Source organism: Myxine glutinosa, chromosome 2 (assembly GCF_964187855.1).
Source record: "Myxine glutinosa chromosome 2, kmMyxGlut1.1, whole genome shotgun sequence".
In the NCBI taxonomy this organism is placed as follows: domain Eukaryota; kingdom Metazoa; phylum Chordata; class Myxini; order Myxiniformes; family Myxinidae; genus Myxine; species Myxine glutinosa.
The window spans coordinates 160,312,346-160,333,984 of NC_136262.1; the positions used below are offsets into that span (position 1 = coordinate 160,312,346).

General features: G+C 40.6%; 1 protein-coding gene across 5 annotated transcripts in view; it reads right to left on the reverse strand.

Annotated features, from left to right (window-relative positions):
• The window catches only part of PLCE1 (phospholipase C epsilon 1), a 296,731-nt gene that overhangs the window by 145,281 nt on the left and 129,811 nt on the right, over positions 1-21,639 (reverse strand). For all 5 annotated transcript variants that reach the window (XM_068106883.2, XM_068106878.2, XM_078771858.1 and 2 more), the window contains exon 4: positions 273-570. In XM_068106883.2, coding sequence (XP_067962984.2) covers positions 273-570 — 298 coding nt within the window. The remainder of the gene's footprint in view (positions 1-272; positions 571-21,639) is intronic.

Below are 21,639 nucleotides of genomic sequence, written 5' to 3' on the forward strand. Positions count from 1 at the left end.
GAGTCATTGAGGCAATAGGGATGGAGGGAGGGGGCAGAGGAAAATCTGAAAGTGAAAATAAGGTGTTCATTATGAAAGGTGAACTTCTTGAAACAAAAAATATTTTATGGTCTTCTTTTATATTGAATATCAATTCTCGATTGTGTTAATTCTGAAATCTTATTTGCTCTTATATCCAGTCGACCAAATGAAAAAGAAACAAAACGTTAACCAAAAAAATCTCAAATTTATCCAAATTGAAAATATACTACAAAACCATAAATATCTCATACCTCCTGAGAGCTTGCTTTGTCCACTTGCAACGGGACTCATCACACCAGGATGTAATCCCAGCAAGAGGAATGTGTCTAGAAATGGCCCGGTGAGCCGTGCGGGCAATCCGGGGTTCGAAAGGCTGCCACGAATCTCAACATCGCGCATGCTCATCGGTGACCAACGGAGTTGGTCCGCAGTTCTTGAAATCAAGCAAGAGGTCCCACGAGAACGCAGTTGTGATGATGATAGAAGCAGCCTCGATGCTGGGTGCACAAGTACAGCAGTTGATGTATTGAACCAGGCAGAAAGTATCGCCTAAAGAAAATAAAATAGTGGAGATTTGGGGGAAAGGAGTGAGCGACGAGATGATGGACGCAAAAAGGAAATAAGGGTACGGGGGCAGGCAAATAGCACACTTGTCTTGAACACCTAACCGACCGTTTCTAACCTCGTTTGCGTGAACATTTGCCAGTACAAACAATCACCACCTGACAAACACAATAAACGCCTCTTGAAAAATGGACGCGTCACTTTGAAAGCACACTAACCGGTCGGTACGCTTGTATAATGGGCAGACCATTAACACTTTACTACCCTCAAGATCCACAGGAAAACAAACAGAGCCAGAACCAATGACGAAGCTCTCCATCCTAAAAAGCAACAGCAGGGAATTGAACATAGCAAAGTCCGCACTCATTTATTCACCAACATCAGAGCCTCAGAATGTAATGAAGGAAGTGAAATCAAAAGGAGAGAACGATAATTATTACACTTCTGCACATTGCCAAAGTAACACCAAGATATCAAAAAGAAAATGAAGGATTTACAAAATCATGACGCATTTATTTATTTATTTTGTATACAGAGTCGAGGCTCGTGGAAGATCTAGTAGACTGAACGGATCAGGATGTAATAGGAGAAAAGGAACAGCGGAGAGAGGGGGAAAACACCAACAGCAGAGTTGAAGGAGAGGGTCGGGGCAGACTTGGCCAAACAATGGGTGTGGGGAGGAATGGGGGGCAGGAAAAGATGCATGGGGTGGACAAGATGGATACAGAAGGAAACTGTCATGGAGGGAAAACTGGAAATTTGGAAGGAGGAAGGATTGGAAGGGTTAACAAGGGTAGAGAATATCATGGTTTTGGATTAGAGACGATCTGAGATGGTGGTACAAAGACCAAGCTTCCCAGAATGGACAGGTGTACAACAGCACATTCTGGGAAACCTTTGTCGTTGTAGCTCCAAAATGTGTCCCAGTCATATTTCCCAGAGGACCAAGTACTATCACTCAACATAACACTATTTAGGAGAATTTGTCAGAGGTCTCCACAAGAGACCTACTTTCTTGGAGATAGACATCTAACTTGGTTAGACAAAGGTGAAAATGTGCGTCAATGCCAACCATCTACCATATAAGACACAATGTCAGTTTGTGTGTTTGTACAAATGCCTGTCCCTCTTCATAAGGGTAGGTTTGAAAGGCCAATGTTTTACCACAAATGTGTGTCCACTATGGTCTATTTTTGAACATAAAACAAACTCGAAAAAAAATTCCATAAAAGAGTAATTATGTCTCTTTTATTGGTTATTGTGGACGGTGGCTTGCAAACCGAGCCTCAATGGCGGTTTACAGAGGCGTTTTTTAAAATAACAATAAATACAAGGCACAGGGAGGTGAAATTAGCTGCATGTGATGTGAAATGCAAGCAGAGTAAACTGAGTGTTCATTTACCTCCATAGGATATCGAATAAATAAAGAAGATATGAGCACACCTGACACTAGGCCGAGGCTTCAGACTTTGGCACGCTTACAAGGCTGCACCGTCGAATTTACCGTTTCAACCCGTCATTTTGACGGGCTTTTTACTAGTATTAAATAATTCACCAATTTCAATTTTCAAAAATAATTTAATTCAACAATAATAATTTTGTCATGGCCAATCCAAAAACTTTTGAAATACCATGCTATATATTGTTTTTGGCCTCATCCATCTCTAAATGGCGAAGAATCACTTAAAAGGGTAAAAAAATTATCGTATCCGGATCCGGATATAGATCTTCACAAAAACCAAATCAATCCATCCGTCTCACACACTCAACCTGTCCACTAAGTTTTGGCCGAATCCATTCATAACTTTTTGAGATATCGTGTTACATATAATTTTTGGCCCTATCTCCCAATGGTGAAGAATCACCGAAAATTATCGTAGCTGAATCCAGATAATGAAGAAAAATGCACATTGCAGTAAGAGTCAGGTTCACTATGTTAACAAATATAATTTCGTTCAAAAATTTTGGGAGATTAGCAAACCTGTACATTTTTGGAATCATCAGAGCATGGAGAATCCGAAAATCAATGTTGGCATTTGCACAGACACCTGCATGGCCGCCATTTTGGATTTTCAAAATGGCCGCCATAAAATACATATTTTGCGCTATCTCGGCTTCTAGTCAACCTGAAAACTTAATTAAATATGCTAATCCTATGTTTTCTGGGTCAAGGAATCCAATAAAGGCCTCAAAATAGTGCTCAGGATTATAGAAAAGCAACAAACAAAGGTAATTGAAAACCATTGTCTTTATATTTGTGATATAACTGTATTACATAATACATGATATTGCAAATCCTTTGAAGTTATAGGTATGGGTTTATAAAGCAAGAAAGCAGCCTTGTTAGTATCAGATTGAACTATAAATCCTATACACAGGATCTACTAGGTCTATACCGTTCAGGAATATGCTTTTACAGATCTTCATCACTGTCCTGAGTGTCATTTTCATGCAGGTGTGTCCCTTTTTTTGGTGATCTTTCTGTCTTCTACCGACTCCTCTCCGGCCTTGCTCCCCCAACTCTCTCTGTGCTCTGTCCCCCCAATATTCCTTCAAGTCGCACAAGATCTGCCTGCAACCCTCTTATGGTTAAACTGCCAAAATCTAGGCTCTCTGCTCACCTTCACTCTTTCATTCCCCTTTTCTCCCGCCTCTGGAACAAACTCCCCCACTCCCTTCAATCCCACTCCTCCCTCCAGGTCTTTAAAACAGCTGTTCACCACCATCTCTTATCTTCCCCCATCCAAAACCTTGATCTTTTCTACCCCCGCTAATTCACCCCAGATACACTTTTTTTTTTTGAACTTCCAACTTCTTTCCTGGAAGTCCTTGCAGTGTTCATATGTTTTATACCTCTCCTACCGCCCCCCAAGCCCTCTCCCTCCCACAGTTCTCTCGATGTCCCTGCTATCGTGTGTTGTGTTGGTGTCCTTCCCCCTCTCTCCCCATCTTGTCTACCGCTCCCCTTATTTTTTGTGTTTCACGTGTCGGTTTGACTTTTTGTGTGATTAATGTTAGCTCTTTCACGAGCCTCGATCTTGAATACAAAAAAAAAAAAAAAAAAAAAGACAAAAAGGTGTTTATGCAAATGCCAACATTGGTTTTTGGATTCCTCATGCTCTGAATATTCCAAAAATGTATAGTTTTGCTTATCTCCAAAAATTCTTAACGAAAAAAGATAGTGAACCTGACTCTCCACTTGGCAGGTCACCTACATGAACAAAAATTTTCAGAACGATTGTTTCAAAACTGTGGACAAAAACCATGTGACAGACCAAAAAAAATACATTCAGCAAGTAACAAACGAACAGGTGTGAAAATAACCTCTGTCTACCTTCAGTGGCAGAGGTAATGAAATATTTAACTTGCATTGTCATTTTACATGTCAAAAAAAAAAAACAGACCACAACCACTAACCAAACTTAAACCAATCTAACGCAGCATCACCCTATGGAAACGTATACCCCTGAACATACACACAATAGGAATAACCATGACAATTAAAGGAGACAGGAAAGCCAGCTCTGGCATGCTGCAACCCATTTGCGCAGCATTAGGATGGCGGTTGGAACATTTTGAATAAATAATGTAAGTTTTTCCTTGGTGATGAAAACTTTGTGGTGAGCAAAAAACGATTGTGCCGTCATGGTTGGTAAAAGAAAAACAATGGAAACCCTTGTACTCACACTTTTGCTGCTAACCAAGTCGAAAGGTCTGCAGTTACACTCATGAACATGCTTGGACCCGAGGCATGCAAGTGTCTCTTAAAGGAAATGAATTAATCAGCTCTAAGTCACAACACAGTACAGCGCTCTCGGATAGTAGCCACACACTTTTCATCTTTCAACAGCTGGTGGTTGTGGGCAGGCCTTTCCACATTTAGTTGCACTAGTATACCCACTCCCTACGTCAGTGGCAGGAAGGGTCATGTTGTCCTCTGTAGGGTATATAGATTAAAGTAGATCTAGGCTCAAATGCCACAATTTGCTATTTATACACATTAACAGGTGTTTGGCCAAGGAGGAAAACCCCTTGGGGAGGGGTGCAAATGAAGTCGCTACAACCTCAATTGTGTGCCCCTTAATCCTCTTTCTAGGTTTGGTTGCGATTGGATAAGTAACGACCAAACGCACCGCGGTCAGACAGACAGAGACACCAAATTATGTATTTTGGCATGATGATCATGTGGCCACTGAGCTCAGGGTAAAAAAAACTAGCAAGGACAAACAGCATTCATATAATCATACATTATGCTCATTACCTTGCGCTCGCGAAGCGAAAAGCATGGCGCGTACGTGTCTGCATTTTTTAAATTCATCTTCTTGGCAACCTTTAGTCCGATTGACACTAACTCTTCACCTTGGTATGGGTCTCCTCGTGTCGAATTTTTTAGCTTATCTGGAATTTAAATTACAGATGAGGTATTTATCATCGTGCACCGTCCGTCTGTCCATCCATCCATCGCCTTTTTTGACTTTTCCGGCCAAACCGCTGGGAAGATCCGGTTGAAATTCTGCAGCAATGTTCCGCTCCTTACTGGTAACGGGGACTGCAAAGCCCGTTCTGGTCTAGTGACCAGAAGTGTGTCAAAATGGCCGAATTAGTAAATCCCTTCAAAAATCTTCTTCAGAACCGCCAGTCAGAATGCTACCAAATTTGAATTACAACATGAGGCCACGGCCCTGATAAGCTACAGATCCAGTGGTGCAATTTTTTTTCGTGATAATTATGTTACAGGACATGTGGTATGGGCGCCATCTTGTTTACATTCATTTTCTCGGCAACCATTGGTCCGACCGACACAAAATTTGTCCATCGTATGCTTCTACCTGTGTATCATTTTATGACAAGTAGGTCACGTGGTATGGGCGTCATCTTGGAAAAACCGAAAAGCATTGGACCTCTTTATCTCCGAAACCGCTCCAAGGAAAAAATTCCAAACATGGCTCATTATAAAGAACTCCGCATGAGGAATGGGGAATGAGTGGCGTTAATGATGACATCATTGGTGCCTTCATTATGATGTCATAATTTGACAAGTATAATGCTTAGTCCAATCATTTTGAAATTTCCTGAGTGTGATATACACAACAATTAAATTGGAGAATGTAAATTTATGACATAATCGGTCAAGTGGTCTGGCAGCCATATTGGATTTTAAAAAAACAACAACTTAAAACACAGAAGAGTTGGCTCACACCAAGTCAACAGCATGGGGTAAGTATTGTATGAATACCATCGAGTTTTGTGCAAGTATTGCTGAGTCAATGCCCATTTTTTCAATTCAAACCTGACACTGTTTAACTCTACATTAATTCATGGTGTCACAAGTTAACCTTTATGTCAATAGATTAAGACCATAAAATACAAACAGGCTTAAATAAAGTGAATAAAAAAGGGAAATGAAGGAGTGGAATAAACAACAATTTACTTCTTGTTAGGTCATCACATCGATTTGACTTTTTTGGTCATCACATTGATAGGTCATCACTTCTTTTTAGGTCACAGAATGATTCTCGAAGATATGAACTTGTAAAATGGGCCGTGATGTGCGGATGTCCGTCCATCCACTCTTCCATTAACTTTTTGCTATTTTTTGTTACTTCTCCCTTATCACCTGGCTGATTGTTCTGAAACTTGACACATCAATACAATACAGTAGCCTGCACAATCGATCCAGCTTCGAATTTTCGATTTCGGATCATGGGGGCACCCAGAGAGGCGAGGGGGGGGGGGGTTACCCCCAAAGTTCTGATCCCAACTCGTCCCTTATTTACCAAATGATTGCTCTAAAATCTGATGCAGGCCTTCTATGTGATGGTCCACAGGATTGCTCTGTCTTAGATTTTTGTATTTCAGATCAGGGGGCCTCCCAGTGGATCGTGGATCTCCCAAGGGGTTTTCTCTCTAATGAGCAGAGGTCTGAACTACAACATCAAGAGATGCCCGTCAGCCCGCTCTGGGCCATTTTTGCATATTATTTTGTAGCGGAAGAGAGAAAAACACCAACCCGACCACAACACATACAACTGAAGGAGACCATAGTGCAAAGGGTAGAAACGCATCAACAATATGGTACAGAGATACAATAAGGATACTTGGAACAAGAGCAGACTCAAGGAAGAATGAGATCAAGGAGATGGGGGAAGAGGACACATGGGGTAAACAACCTGGAGAAAGACACAGCATCAAGGAGCAGTTTGGTATGAGAAAGTAGGATGAGTACAGGGAGCGAGGTGTTGAGTGCACGAGATGTCAAAGCAAGCAGAATTAAGGCATTCAGCCTTCTCACAAGCATTGCCATTTATGATACCATTTCAAGTGAGGGAATGAATGGAGGGGGAGCAGCCACCAGAGACTTAACGAGGCACCAATAGGTTGTTGAAAGAGACAGGTTTGAAAGTTCAGCTTTAAGGTTGGCCACATATTGTTTACTGGCTCACCTGAGAGTGAGTGCACTTATTGTGGGTTTTGTGGAATGATCAAAGGTTGCCCTAAAACAGATTTGCCTTCCAGGAAGAGAAGGCAAGTTGTTTGAAGGCAACTGTCTCACTGCAGGATTCAATGTACCATGGGTGAGAAGTGTATCCTACTATTAATTTGCAATTGGTCACTGGCTTTACAAATTTTTATTATGGACCCCAGGCATAAAAAGGTACATATTTATCAAACAAAGTTTCAAATGGAGCACCTCGCCACGTTTAGAGTATTTAAATTGCATCAGATGTGGCAATAAATGTGAATTGTTGCTCCCTGGTTGCCAGCTCGATGACAGAAGACTCCATTTGCATTTTTGCCACCGACATTCCTACCTCATTGAGAATTCCGTGTGGGCACAGGCAACTTGCTAATGATAACAGCACACAGATAGCATAAAATTGTGCATATGGGAAGCAGATTTTTCAGGGAGCAGACAAACGAGTTGGAGCAGATGAAGAATAGGAGACATTAAAAGAAAGTTAGTCATTAATACTTCCAGAAGGGAGGATCTGCCACTGGCAGAAATCAAGGTCGGAAAGTTCACAGATGGAACAGGCCCATGGTGTCACAGAAGCCCTTTGCTACTGTGCCATGGTTGGCGAGTGAGGTACCAGCAACCCCAGCCAATTGTGTTCAAAAAATAATAAAATAAAAAAAAAAAAAATATATATATATAATAATAATGTATTTATTTTATATAGCGCTTTTCAGGAAGCCCAAAGACGCTTTGACAGAGTGCAAAACATAATGCATAGCAAAACATAAAAACAATTGCAAAAAGACAAGAATCAATAGGGAAATATTCAAAGCAAAAAGGAGGGAGAAGGAGAAGAGATAGTCAGGGGTTAAATGCTGTGGGTTATATATATATATATATACACACACACACACACATATATATACATATACATATATACAGACTTGGCATTTAATATGGAATTTTTTTTTTTTTTCTTGACTTGGGTTTACTTTCTTAACTCAGTATATCAATCTGGTGAATTTCTTTTACACTTTGGTGATTTATTTGTTAAAAGAACCATGTCACTGATTGTCTGTCGCAGCACGAAGTCAACAACAGGATTATATCACAGGTGGCGTGGCAAAATGTATGGACAGGTGCATTTGATGATTGGCTTCACAGTCGGGTATACAAGGGTTGTTGCGTTCTGTATTAGTGGAAAACAACTGCTGCACGTCTCCAAAAGTTATTGCCGCTTCCTCTGGAGATGGTCCGTCAACTCGACAATGCTGTTTGTCATGGAGTGGTGGCTTTACGAAATTACGGCATGAAACAGCGTGCTATTGCTCGGCAGTATGGCATCACTCAAGGTCAGGTGTCAAAGATCCTGAAACGAAATGCTTAGAGGGGTGTCCCTACTCCAATACCGAGGCCAGGACGTCCCCGCAGAAGCACGAGGGATGATCGCCAGCTGCACCGGTTAGTCCGCAATGCCCGTACCAAGTCAGCTAATCGGCTTAGGGCTGAGTGGCAGCAACTGACAAATGTGCCTGTATCCAGAAGGCTGGTCAACCAACGACTGGTTCAAGCAGGCTATCGTGCCAGGCATCCCCTGAGAAAGCCACGCCTGACCAGACAACACCGTCAGCGCCGATTGCAGTGGGCCAGAGAGCACCGTCAATGGCAGCCAGGACACTGGAATCACGTGATCTTCAGTGACGAGTCTAGATTTCTGGTCTATCGTCAAGATGGCCGCGTCCGAGTGCGCAGACAAGTGCATGAAGCCTACAACAAAGATTGTATAGTGCCAAGAGTCGAAGCTGGAGGTGGTGGGGTGACCGTTTGGGCTGCTTTTCATGCAGGGGGCAAAACTGACCTGGTTGTTTTGAATGGAAACCTGAACCAGTTCAAGTACAGGGCCATTCTGGAAGAAACATTGCTTCCATTTGCTCGTGCAGCCTTTCGAGGAAACTTTGTCTTCCAAGATGACAATGCACGGCCTCATCGTGCTCGCATGATCCAACACTTTCTTGCTGACGGTGGTGTAGAGCATATGGAGTGGCCTGCCATGTCCCCGGATATGGATCCGATAGAGAACTTGTGGGCAGAATTAACGCGTCAAATCGACCACTTGGACCAGCAGCCGACCTCTGTGCGTGAATTGCAGCAGGCTATTGTCACTGCATGGCAAGCGATTCCTGTCCAAACCTTGGCAAATCTCGTGAACAGCATGCCTCAACGTGTACGTGCTCTCCGGAATGCTCGTGGGGGTTACACGAAGTGCTGAACTGTAATTTTACTGTCCGTAATCCCAGTCGTAATTTAACCTTTGTTTTTGTTAAAAAGAAATTTGGCTAATGTGCAAAATAAAGAGATGCTTCTGGAAAACGTACAGAAGTTTAACACAGTACTGTCCATGAATTGAGTTCGATATCAGTTTACATCACTTTCAAGGATCAATTTATTTGTTTCGAAATGTCAAATGTGGTTTTTGTTTCTTTTAAAGGTCACATTAACAAAATCTAGAATAATTTCAACATAATTCCAATGAACTTTTGGTTCTAAGACATCTTGAAAAGTAAGTTCACACCCACAAAAAAAATATTCCATATTAAATGCCAAGTCTGTATATATATACATATACACCACCAGTCAAAAGTTTTAGAACACCTCAATCTTTCCAGTTTTTATTGAAATGTACGCAGCTTAATGTCCAGTGAATAACCTGAAATGGTATAAAGGTAAGCAGGAAACTGCTCGAGGTTAAAAAAAAAGTTTAGGTTTGCAAAAACGGGGAAATAATGGAAATTGCACAGTTATATTGTAAAAAAAAAGGCCTTCTTCAGGGAACAAGTAATGGGTTAACAACTTACAGCTGTTCTGCAGCAATATAAGTAAATTAAGCCTTGAAAGTTGATGCAAACAATTCCTACAGGTGTCCCAACCTCTGCTGATTACTTGATTACAAACCCCCTGTCTGTATAAAAGCAGTATTGGAACAAACTGTTATTACACCCTCTGAAGCATTATTTGGACAATATTGCACTGCAGGAAGTAGTATATTGGAAACTAGAGGAACCTCTGACAGGAAGAGGTCTGGCAGACCCAAAGCCACAACAGAATCAGAAGACAAGTTTCTGAGAGTCAACAACTTGCGTGATAGGCGGCTCACAGGACAACAGCTTCAAGCACAGCTTAACACTGGTCGAAGTAAGCAAGTCTCAGTTTCAACTGTGAAGAGAAGACTTCGAGCTGCAGGTTTGACAGGTCGAGTGGCAGTAAGAAAGCCATTGCTAAGATGGCAAGATAAGAAACAAGTACAGATACATTCAAAGTACACCGCCCCCATGCCAAATAATTAAATATCCTGCAGCGCGGCATTGCCGGGGCGCCTTTGGCACCCGGCAATACCACAATGCAGCTCATAGAGGCTGCATTGGGAGTGAGACGTGGACACTAATTGATTGATTAATTGTATAATTAAAATCAATAAAAGATTATCACAAAATATTTTCTTAATCAATTGGCTAATAGCATAACTAAACCACGAGTGCTTCACCCGAAGATGTATCTTTTAGAAATTTAATTAAATAAGTCATTAATAAAAAACCAAAAAAATTAATTGATTAATCAATAAATAATTAATCGATTAAATGATTAATCAATAAATCAAAAATATCTTTGATGGCCACATCACTTTTACACTGTCATGTCCAAATATTAGCTTCCCAGCTCAAAAGGTGCCTGAGATATTGGCCAAATGAGAAAGAAAATAAATACAGACTTGGCATTTAATATGGAATATTTTTTTTGTGGGGGTGAACCTACTTTTCAAGATGTCTTAGAACCAAAAGTTCATTGGAATTATGTTGAAATTATTCTAGATTTTGTTAATGTGACCTTTAAAAGAAACAAAAACCACATTTGACATTTCGAAACAAATAAATTGATCCTTGAAAGTGATGTAAACTGATATCGAACTCAATTCATGGACACTGGACAGTACTGTGTTAAACTTCTGTACGTTTTCCAGAAGTATCTCTTTATTTTGCACATTAGCCAAAATTTTTTTTAACAAAAACAAAAGTTTAATTACGACTTGGATTACGGACAGTAAAATTACAGTTCAGTTCTTAGTGTAACCCTCACGAGCATTCAGGAGAGCACGTACACGTTGAGGCATGCTGTTCATGAGATTTGCCAAGGTTTGGACAGGAATCGCTTGCCATGCAGTGACAATAGCCTGCTGCAATTCACGCACAGAGGTGCTGCTGGTCCAAGTGGTCGATTTGACACGTTAATTCTGCCCACAAGTTCTCTATCGGATTCATATCCAGGGACATGGCAGGCCACTCCATATGCTCTACACCACGGTCAGCAAGAAAGTGTTGGATCATGCGAGCACGATGAGGCCATGCATTGTCATCTTGGAAGACAAAGTTATCTTGAAAGGCTCCACGAGCAAATGGAAGCAATGTTTCTTCCAGAATGGCCCTGTACTTGAACTGGTTCAGGTTTCCATTCAGAACAACCAGGTCAGTTTTGCCCCCTGCATGAAAAGCAGCCCAAACGGTCAACTCACCACCTCCAGCTTGGACTCTTGGCACTATACAATCTTTGTTGTAGGCTTCATGCACTTGTCTGCGCACTCGGACGCGGCCATCTTGACGATAGACCAGAAATCTAGACTCGTCACTGAAGATCACGTGATTCCAGTGTCCTGGCTGCCATAGACGGTGCTCTCTGGCCCACTGCAATCGGCGCTGGCGGTGTTGTCTGGTCAGGCATGGCTTTCTCAGGGGACGCCTGGCACGATAGCCTGCTTGAACCAGTCGTTGGTTGAATAGCCTTCTGGATACAGGCACATTTGTCAGTTGCTGCCACTCAGCCCTAAGCCGATTAGCTGACTTGGTACGGCCATTGCGGACTAACCGGTGCAGCTGGTGATCATCCCTCCTTGTGGTTCTGCGGGGACGTCCTGGCCTCGGTATTGGAGTAGGGACACCCCTCTGAGAATTTCGTTTCAGGATCTTTGACACCTGATCTTGAGTGATGCCATACTGCCGAGCAATAGCACGCTGTTTCATGCCGTAATTTTGTAAAGGCACCACTCCGTGACAAACAGCATTGTCGAGTTGACGGACCATCTCCAGAGGAAGCGGCACTAACTTTTGGAGACGTGCAGCAGTTGTTTTCCACAAATACAGAATGCAACAACCCTTGTATACCCGACTGTGAAGCCAAACATCAAATGCACCTGTCCGTACATTTTGCCACGCCACCTGTGATATAATCCTGTTGTGACTTCTTGCTGCGACAGACAATGTGACATGGTTCTTTTAACAAATAAATCACCAAAGTGTAAAAGAAACTCACCAGATTGATATACTGAGTTAAGAAAGTAAAGCCAAGTCAAGAAAAAATAAATATTCCATATTAAATGCCAAGTCTGTAAATGATTAATAATTAAAATAAATAAATAATTAATCAATAAAAAATTAAATTATTAATCAATTCGGTCACAGAACACATAAACCACCACCATTTCATCAGAATCTGTAACTGAAACAAAAACAATTTTTTTTAGTAATTAATCGAATAATTAAATAATTAATCGATGAATTGATTAATTGATTAATTAATTAATTAATTAATTAATCAAAAATAGCCTTTGCAGCCAAATCAGTGATACATACACACACACATATACACACACATATCTATATATATATATATATATATATATATATATATATATATATATATATATATATATATATATATATATATATATATATATATATATATATATATATATATATATATATATATATATATAATCGTTAGATTAAATAAGACGCGGACGTAGCTTCAGGACATCGATCTTTAATTGTCGACAAGCTTTCGACCAACAAAGGTCTTCTTCTGAGTCAGCCCCAAGTTCAACGGAAGTGTATGTATATATATATTTGTTCAATGTGTATGTATATATATATATACATACACACACACACATATATATATATATATATATATATATATATATATATATACACACATACATACATACATACATACACACACGCATACATCCTTCAAAAGACTCTCAATGAAGGAGCTGTCTTAAAAGGATAGCAAGTTATCGCTTTAATGGGTCTAAAGAAAATCCGTAACAGAAAACCAGCAAGTTCTACGAGCACGTGACATCAGATGAACATTCGTAAAAGGGGACAACCTTTCCAACCTCTTGCTCGGAAAAAGGGTAGATACCCGAAATGCCAGCACCTTTGCACCTTATGAGTTTTTATTCTGGCAGAAAAGTTCCACCTTTTGGGGTATGGACTCTGCCGTTCATCACACATTCATAACTTGTCAACAAAGGCTCACATTTCACCATTCACCAAAAGTTTCACTTCTGGGTGTGGAAGGAAAAGACCTGCCTGGGCATGCCTGTGCCACTCTTTACCAACATTTAGTGGCTGCTTCATGTCTGCTTTGCAGTACAAAAGGGGTTTAACATGCGAAGCTATTTAAATTCCTCTTTTAACACCCTCTTCATCCGATAGTCTATATATCTCAACTTTCTGGAGAGACCCGCAATAAAGTTGATCCCCTACAACTTCTCTCCTTTATGCCATGTAATTTAACCTTAAAAGCAATAATCACTGGTTATCTTGACCAATTTATCCCTCTCACCAAAAAAGTTTAATTTTTAAACTAATAAGCCTAAAAAGGATTATTCCAATTGATTGCGGCACAACACAACCAGATACAATCCAAAGCACCAGGAAACTCCTGATGTTCCACCAATCAATCGCCATATTGTTTCTTCACAAGTGCTCTCTGTCCATGGTGAAGACTGGCACACTGTCCATCAGTTGAATGCTCTTCATATTCTCACAAAATTCTAGAGCTCCAATATCATCCAGAAACAATCTCACCCACACCCCCACACATTACAGAGTATAATTAATGCAAAAATACAATTTCCCAAAGGGCCTGATGTAACATGTTCCACAATATCTCTTGAACTGGTCTATCAGGTAATCACAGAGAAACCTTAAAAGTTGACTCATTGCTAATGGAATACTTGCTAAAAATACGAATACTTGCCAACTAATAAAACTACAAATATGAACAAGTATCGATACACTACATGACCAAAAGTATGTGGACAACCCTTCTAATTAGTGGATTCGACTGTTTCAGCCACACCCATTGCTGACAGGTATATATATAATCAAGCACACAGCCATGCAATCTTCATAGACAAACATTGGCAGTAGAATGGGCCAAACTGAAGAGATCAGTGACTTTCAACGTGGCACCGTCATAGGATACCACCTTTCCATCAAGTCAGTTCGTCAAATTTCTGCCCTGCTGGAGCTGCCCCGGTGAACTGCAAGTGCTGTTATTGTGGAGTGGGAACGTCTAGGAGCAACAACAGCTCAGCCGCAAAGTGCTAGGCCACACAAGCACACAGAACGGGACAGCCGAGTGCTGAAGCGTGTAGCGCGTAAAAATCGTCTGTCCTCAGTTGCAACACTCACGACCAAGTTACAAACTGCCTCTGGAAGCAACGTCAGCACAACAACTGTTTGTCGTGAGCTTCAGAAAATGGGTTTCGATGGCCGAACAGCCGCACACAAGCCTAAGAACACCATGTGCAATGCCAAGCGTCGGCTGGTGTGTTGTAAAGCTCGCCACCATTGGACTCTGGAACAGTGGAAACGCAGTTCTCTGGAGTGATGAATCACGCTTCACCATCTGGCAGTCCGACAAACGAATCTGGGTTTGGCGGATGCCAGGAGAATGCTACCTGCCCGGTTGCATAGTGCCAACTCTAAGGTTTGGTGGAGGAGGAATAATGGTCTGGGGCTGTTTTTCATGCTTCGGGCTAGGCCCCTTAGTTCCAGTGAAGGGAAATATTAACGCTACAGCATACAATGACATTCTAGATGATTGCGTGCTTCCAACTTTGTGACAACAGTTTGGGGAAGGCTTTTTCCTGTTTCAGCAAGACAATGCCCCCGTGCACAAAGCAAGGTCCATACAGAAATGGTTTGTCGAGATTGGTGTGGAAGAACTTAACTGGCCCACACAGAGCCCTGATCTCAACCCCATCGAACACCTTTGGGATGAATTGGAACACCGACTGCGAGCCAGGCCGAATCGCCCAACATCAGTGCCCGACCTCACAAATGCTCTTGTGGCTGAATGTAAGCAAATACCTTCCGACATCTAATGGAAAGCCTTCCCAGAAGAGTGGAGGCTGCTATCGCAGCCAATGGGGACCAACTCCATATTAATGCCCATGATTTTGGAATGAGATGTTAGATGTTTGAGTGCCACATACTTTTGGTCATGTACTGGACATTCAAAGTACACCACCCCCATGCCATTGCTGGGGTGCCTTAAGCACCCAGTAATACCACCATGCAGCATATAGAGACAGTATTGGGAAGGAGAGTTGTTCAATAAATTGATTGATTAATTGCATAATTAAAATCAATGAATAGTAGTCGTGAAATGATTTCCTAATCAATTGGCTAATAGCATACCTCACCCAACAGTTTCATCTGAAGCTGTAACTTTAAAAAAATAAATTAAATAAGTCACTAATCGAAAAAAATTAATGATTAATTGATTAATTGACTAATCAATAAATAATTAATCGATTAATTGATTAATCAATAAATCAAATAAATATCCTTTATAGCCACATCACTTGGTCATTGTCCTGTCCAAATATCAGCTTCCCAGCTCAAAAGGTGCCAGAGATATTGCCCAGATGAGAACGAAAATAAATAAGTGATTAATAATGAAAATAAATATAAAATAAAATTTTAAAAAATAAATAATAATGGTAAAATAATTAACTTACTTACTTACTGCGTTGAGCTTGCCCGGCATTCCATGACACGTTTCTTCCATTCATCTCTGTCACTCATGGCATGAGGTAGTTCGTTAACCAGACACCCAGTATCATTTGTAAGCTGATCGATATATGTTTTCGCAGGTCTCCCTGGTGTCTGTTCGCCGTGAGTTGGTAACCAAAGTAAAACATCGCTTGTGAGCTCATCTTTGTTTCTCCAGCAGTGCCCAGCGAATCTTAATCTACGTTGACGTATGGTTACACTGATTGGTGGGATTTTTGCATACAATTCATATTTTGTGGGGTGCTCTTTCCATGAGATGTTAAGGGCTGCTCTGAGCATGCGAGTGTATGCACCATCCAGGGCCTTTTCTCGTGATGATGTCAAGGTCCATGTAATTGCCCCATATACAAGAACTGATTCAACAGCTGCTCTAAAGAAGTTTCGTTTCAGCTCTATTGGAAGCGCAGATTTCCAAATCTTGCCTAGACTGTTTAAAGCTCCCCAAGCCTTTCCAAGTCTGATGTCAACATCTCTTTTTGTGGAGGCGATGTTGCTTCCCAGGTATGTGAATTCGTCAACCTTTTTGATGTTTTCACCAGTGAGTGATTTTATGTCTACAACTTGATCTTGATTAAGACTGATGTACTCTGTCTTCAAGGCATTTATGTAGAGACCAATTTGGCTGGCTACTTCTTCAATCTTGTGTAGTAGTGTCGCTGCAAAATAATTAAATGATGAATCAATTGGCTACTAGAATACCTAAACCACCAGCGTTTCATCTGAATCTGTAACTGAAAAAAAAATTAAGTCATTGATCTAATTATTAAATAATTAATTGATTAATTGACTCATCAAGAAAAAATCGATTAATTGATTAATCAATAAATATAAAATATCCTTTATAGCCACATCACTTGGTCACTGTCGTGTCTGAATATCAGCTTCCTAGCTGAAAAGGTGCCCTAGATGTTGCCCAGATGAGAAAGAAAATAAATAAGTGAATAATAATAAAAATAAATAATAATGGTAAAATAATTAAATTATTAATCAATTGGCTACGAGAAAACCTAAACCACCAGCGTTTCATCTGCATCTGTAACTTAAAAAAAAATTAGGTCATTGATCGAATAATTAAACAATTAATTAATTGACTAATCAATAAACAACAGATTATTTGATTAATCAATAAATAAAAAATATCCTTTATAGCCACATCACTTGGTCACTGTCGTGTCTGGATATCAGCTTCCTAGCTCAAAAGGTGTCTCATATATTGCCCAGATGAGAAAGAAAATAAATAAGTGATTAAAAACAAAAAGAAAATAAATAATAATCGTAAAATAATTAAATTATTAATCAATTGGCTAATAGAATACCGAAATCAACACCATTTCATCCAAATCTGTAATTTTTTAAAAATTAATTAAGTCATTAATCGAATAATATAATTAACTAGCCGAAAGCACCCGGCGTTTCTCGGGTTCTTTTTGAATGAATTTACTACTATAATTCAGCTTTTACTCGCGGCCGTAGAAGATTGACTACTATAATTCAGCTCAGCTTTTAAATGCAAAATTGGCACAGTCCGGCCGAGGTGGCATCGACCGGCCTCGCCACCTAGCCTATAACCTTCCCGGGGCCGTCCCGACATTTTTAGTTATTTTTGAATGAATTTACTACTATAATTCAGCATTTACTCGTGGCCGTAGAAGATTGACTACTATAATTCAGCTCAGCTTTTAATTGCGAAATGGGCCCAGCCCGGCCGAAGGGGCCTCGACCGGCCTCGCCACCTAGCCTATAACCTTCCCGGGGCCCGTCCCGACATTTTTTGTTTCAGAGGTTTCCTCCTATCTTTCACCGTTCAGGAGATTAGCGCATGCAGACAAACAAACAAACAAAAACTTTCTTTTATATATAATAATACATAGATGAATCAATTGATCAATAAATCAAAACCTCCTTTAGAGCCACATCACTTGGTCATTGTCGTATCCAAATATCAGCTTCCTAGCTCAAAAGTTTCCTGAGATATTGCCCAGATGAGAACGGAAATAAATCGGCACTTAATTAATCGATAATAATTAAGTAACTCATCAATTAATTAATGAATCAAAATACAAAAAAATATTGTTTTTGTCAAAGGACGTGCTCACTATTGTGCCGAAATTTCAGCTTCCTACCTCAAAGGATGGCTGAGAAATCGCCCGGACAAAAAAGAAACAAAACAAGAAACCGGAGCGAAAACTGAGACCTCCCTTTCAGCGTGCGTCATTGCCGAGCCCCCTTCGGTGCCCAGCAATGACGTCATTCAGCGCCTGGAGATGGCATCGGAAAGGAGCGGTGTACAACATTTGCCAAGAAATGAACAACACACTCGGTGGTGTAATGAGGGTAAACGTAACAATAAAGGGGCACCCTCCATATAAAAGTTTTTTAAAACATTTACTTCTTCATGCAGCTGTATGAATCAAATTGGCACCCCTTTATATGAACTTTTGTAGAGCATTACACTCGGAACCCGTTAATATGCGATCCATGGGAGCCAGGAAAATCGACCGTGTGCTAAGTGAGACCGTGTATTACCCACGGACGTATATAATAAACCTGGACCCGCAATGCGTCTATCGCTCCCACGCGAGCTCATGAAGTCACCGGAAGCAGTCTGGCAGCCATGTTGGTGTGACACTCCCGCCGCCCCGCGAAACTTGAAACGAGTCCGTTTTTTCATTAGGTGTTCAACGTACTTTGACATATTTTGTGTGTATGCAGTATGAAGGTAGCATGTAGTATGAAGGTAGTAAGTATGTAGATAGTAAGTATTAAAGTAGTAAGTATTAAGGTAGTATGTAGTATGAAGGTAGGATGTAGTATGAAGGTAGTATGTAGTATGAAGGTAGTAAGTATGTAGATAGTAAGTATTAAAGTAGTAAGTATTAAGGTAGTATGTAGTATGAAGGTAGTATGTAGTATGAAGGTTGTATGCAGTATGTAGGTAGTAAGTATGTAGATAGTAAGTATTAAAGTAGTAAGTATTAAGGTAGTATGTAGTATGAAGGTAGTATGTAGTATGAAGGTAGTATGTAGTATGAAGGTAGTATGTAGTATGAAGGTAGTATGTAGTATGAAGGTAGTAAGTATGTAGATAGTAAGTATTAAAGTAGTAAGTATTAAGGTAGTATGTAGTATGAAGGTAGTATGTAGTATGAAGGTAGTATGCAGTATGTAGGTAGTAAGTATGTATATAGTAAGTATTAAAGTAGTAGGTATTAAGGTAGCATGTAGTATGAAGGTAGTATGTAGTATGAAGGTAGTAAGTATGTATATACAGACTAGGCATTTAATATGGAATCTTTTTTTTTGTGGGGGTGAACTTACTTTTCAAGATGTCTTAGAACCAAAAGTTCATTGGAATTATGTTGAAATTATTCTAGATTTTGTTAATGTGACCTTTAAAAGAAACAAAAACCACATTTGACATTTCGAAGCAAATAAATTGATCCTTGAAAGTGATGTAAACTGATATCGAACTCAATTCACGGACAGTACTGTGTTAAACTTCTGTACGTTTTCCAGAAGTATCTCTTTATTTTGCACATTAGCCAAAAAGAATTTCAACAAAAACAAAAGCTACATTATGACTGGGATTACGGACAGTAAAATTACAGTTCAGTACTTTGTGTAACCCCCACGAGCATTCAGGAGAGCACGTACACGTCGAGGCATGCTGTTCACGAGATTTGCCAAGGTTTGGACAGGAATCGCTTGCCATGCAGTGACAATAGCCTGCTGCAATTCATGCACAGAGGTGGGCTGCTGGTCCAAGTTGTCGATTTGACGCGTTAATTCTGCCCACAAGTTCTCTATCGGATTCATATCCGAGGACATGGCAGGCCACTCCATAAGCTCTACACCACGGTCAGCAAGAGAGTGTTGGATCATGCGAGCACGATGAGGCCGTGCATTGTCATCTTGGAAGACAAAGTTTCCTCGAAAGGCTGCACGAGCAAATGGAAGCAATGTTTCTTCCAGAATGACCCGGTACTTGAACTGGTTCAGGTTTCTATTCAGAACAACCAGGTAAGTTTTGCCCCCTGCATGAAAAGAAGCCCAAACAGTCACCCCACCACCTCCAGCTTGGACTCTTGGCACTATACAATCTTCGTTGTGGGCTTCATGCACTTGTCTGCGCACTCGGACGCGGCCATCTTGACGATAGACCAGAAATCTAGACTCGTCACTGAAGGTCATGTGATTCCAGTGTCCTGGCTGCCATTGACAGTGCTCTCTGGCCCACTGCAATCGGCGCTGGCTGTGTTGTCTGGTCAGGCGTGGCTTTCTCAGGGGACGTCTGGCACGATCGCCTGCTTGAACCCGTCGTTGGTTGACTAGCCTTCTGGATACAGGCACATTTGTCAGTTGCTGCCACTCAGCCCTAAGCCGATTAGCTGACTTGGTATGGCCATTGCAGACTAACCGGTGCAGATGGCGATCATCTCTCCTTGTGGTTCTGCGTGGATGTCCTGGTCTCGGTATTGGAGTAGGGACACCCCTCTGAGCATTTCGTTTCAGGATCTTTGACACCTGACCTTGAGTGATGCCATACTGCCGAGCAATAGCACGCTGTTTCATGCCAGAATTTCGTAAAGCCACCACTCCATGACAAACAGCATTGTCAAGTTGACGGACCATCTCCAGAAGAAGCGGCAATAACTTTTGTAGACGTGCAGCAGTTGTTTTCCATGAATACAGAATGCAACAACCCTTAGATACCCGATTGTGAAGCCAATCGTCAAATGTACCTGTCCGTACATTTTGTCACGCCACCTGTGATATAATCCTGTTATTGACTTCTTGCTGCGAAAGACAATCAGTGACATGGTTCTTTCAACAAAGACATCACCGAAGGGTAAAAGAAACTCACTAGATTGATATACTGAGTTCAGAAAGTAAACCCAAGTCAAGAAAAAATATATATTCCATATTAAATGCCAAGTCTGTAGTAAGTATTAAAGTACCGGTAGTAAGTATTAAGGTAGGATGTAGTATGAAGGTAGTATGTAGTATATAGGTAGTATGTAGTATGAAGGTAGTAAGTATGTATATAGTAAGTATTAAAGTAGTAAGTATTAAGGTCGTATGTAGTATGAAGGTAGTATGTAGTATGAAGGTAGTAAGTATGAAGGTAGTAAGTATGTAGATAGTAAATATTAAGGTAGTATGTAGTATTAAGGTAGTATGTAGTATGAAGGTAGTAAGTATGTAGATAGTAAATATTAAGGTAGTATGTAGTATGAAGGTAGTAAGTATGTAGATAGTAAATATTAAGGTAGTATGTAGTATGAAGGTAGTAAGTATGAAGGTAGTAAGTATGTAGATAGTAAATATTAAGGTAGTATGTAGTATTAAGGTAGTATGTAGTATGAAGGCAGTAAGTATGTAGATAGTGAGTATGTAGATAGTGAGTATGTAGATAGTAAGTATGTAGTGGTATGTATGTAGTATGTAAGTAAGTATACAACAATACACAACATGCATTTTAAGGCCATTTTCCCTGCTAGAGCGGGGGTTAGCCTTGCGGTCCCCATGACAATCTTCTCCATTTTGCCCTATTTTCTGCATCTCTCCTTGTTAACCCCCTTGCCCGCATTTCTTCTTCCACCATCTTTAGCCAAGTCTTTCTCGGTCTTCCCCGTCCTCTACTTCCTTCAACATTCATTTCCATCACTCTTCTCA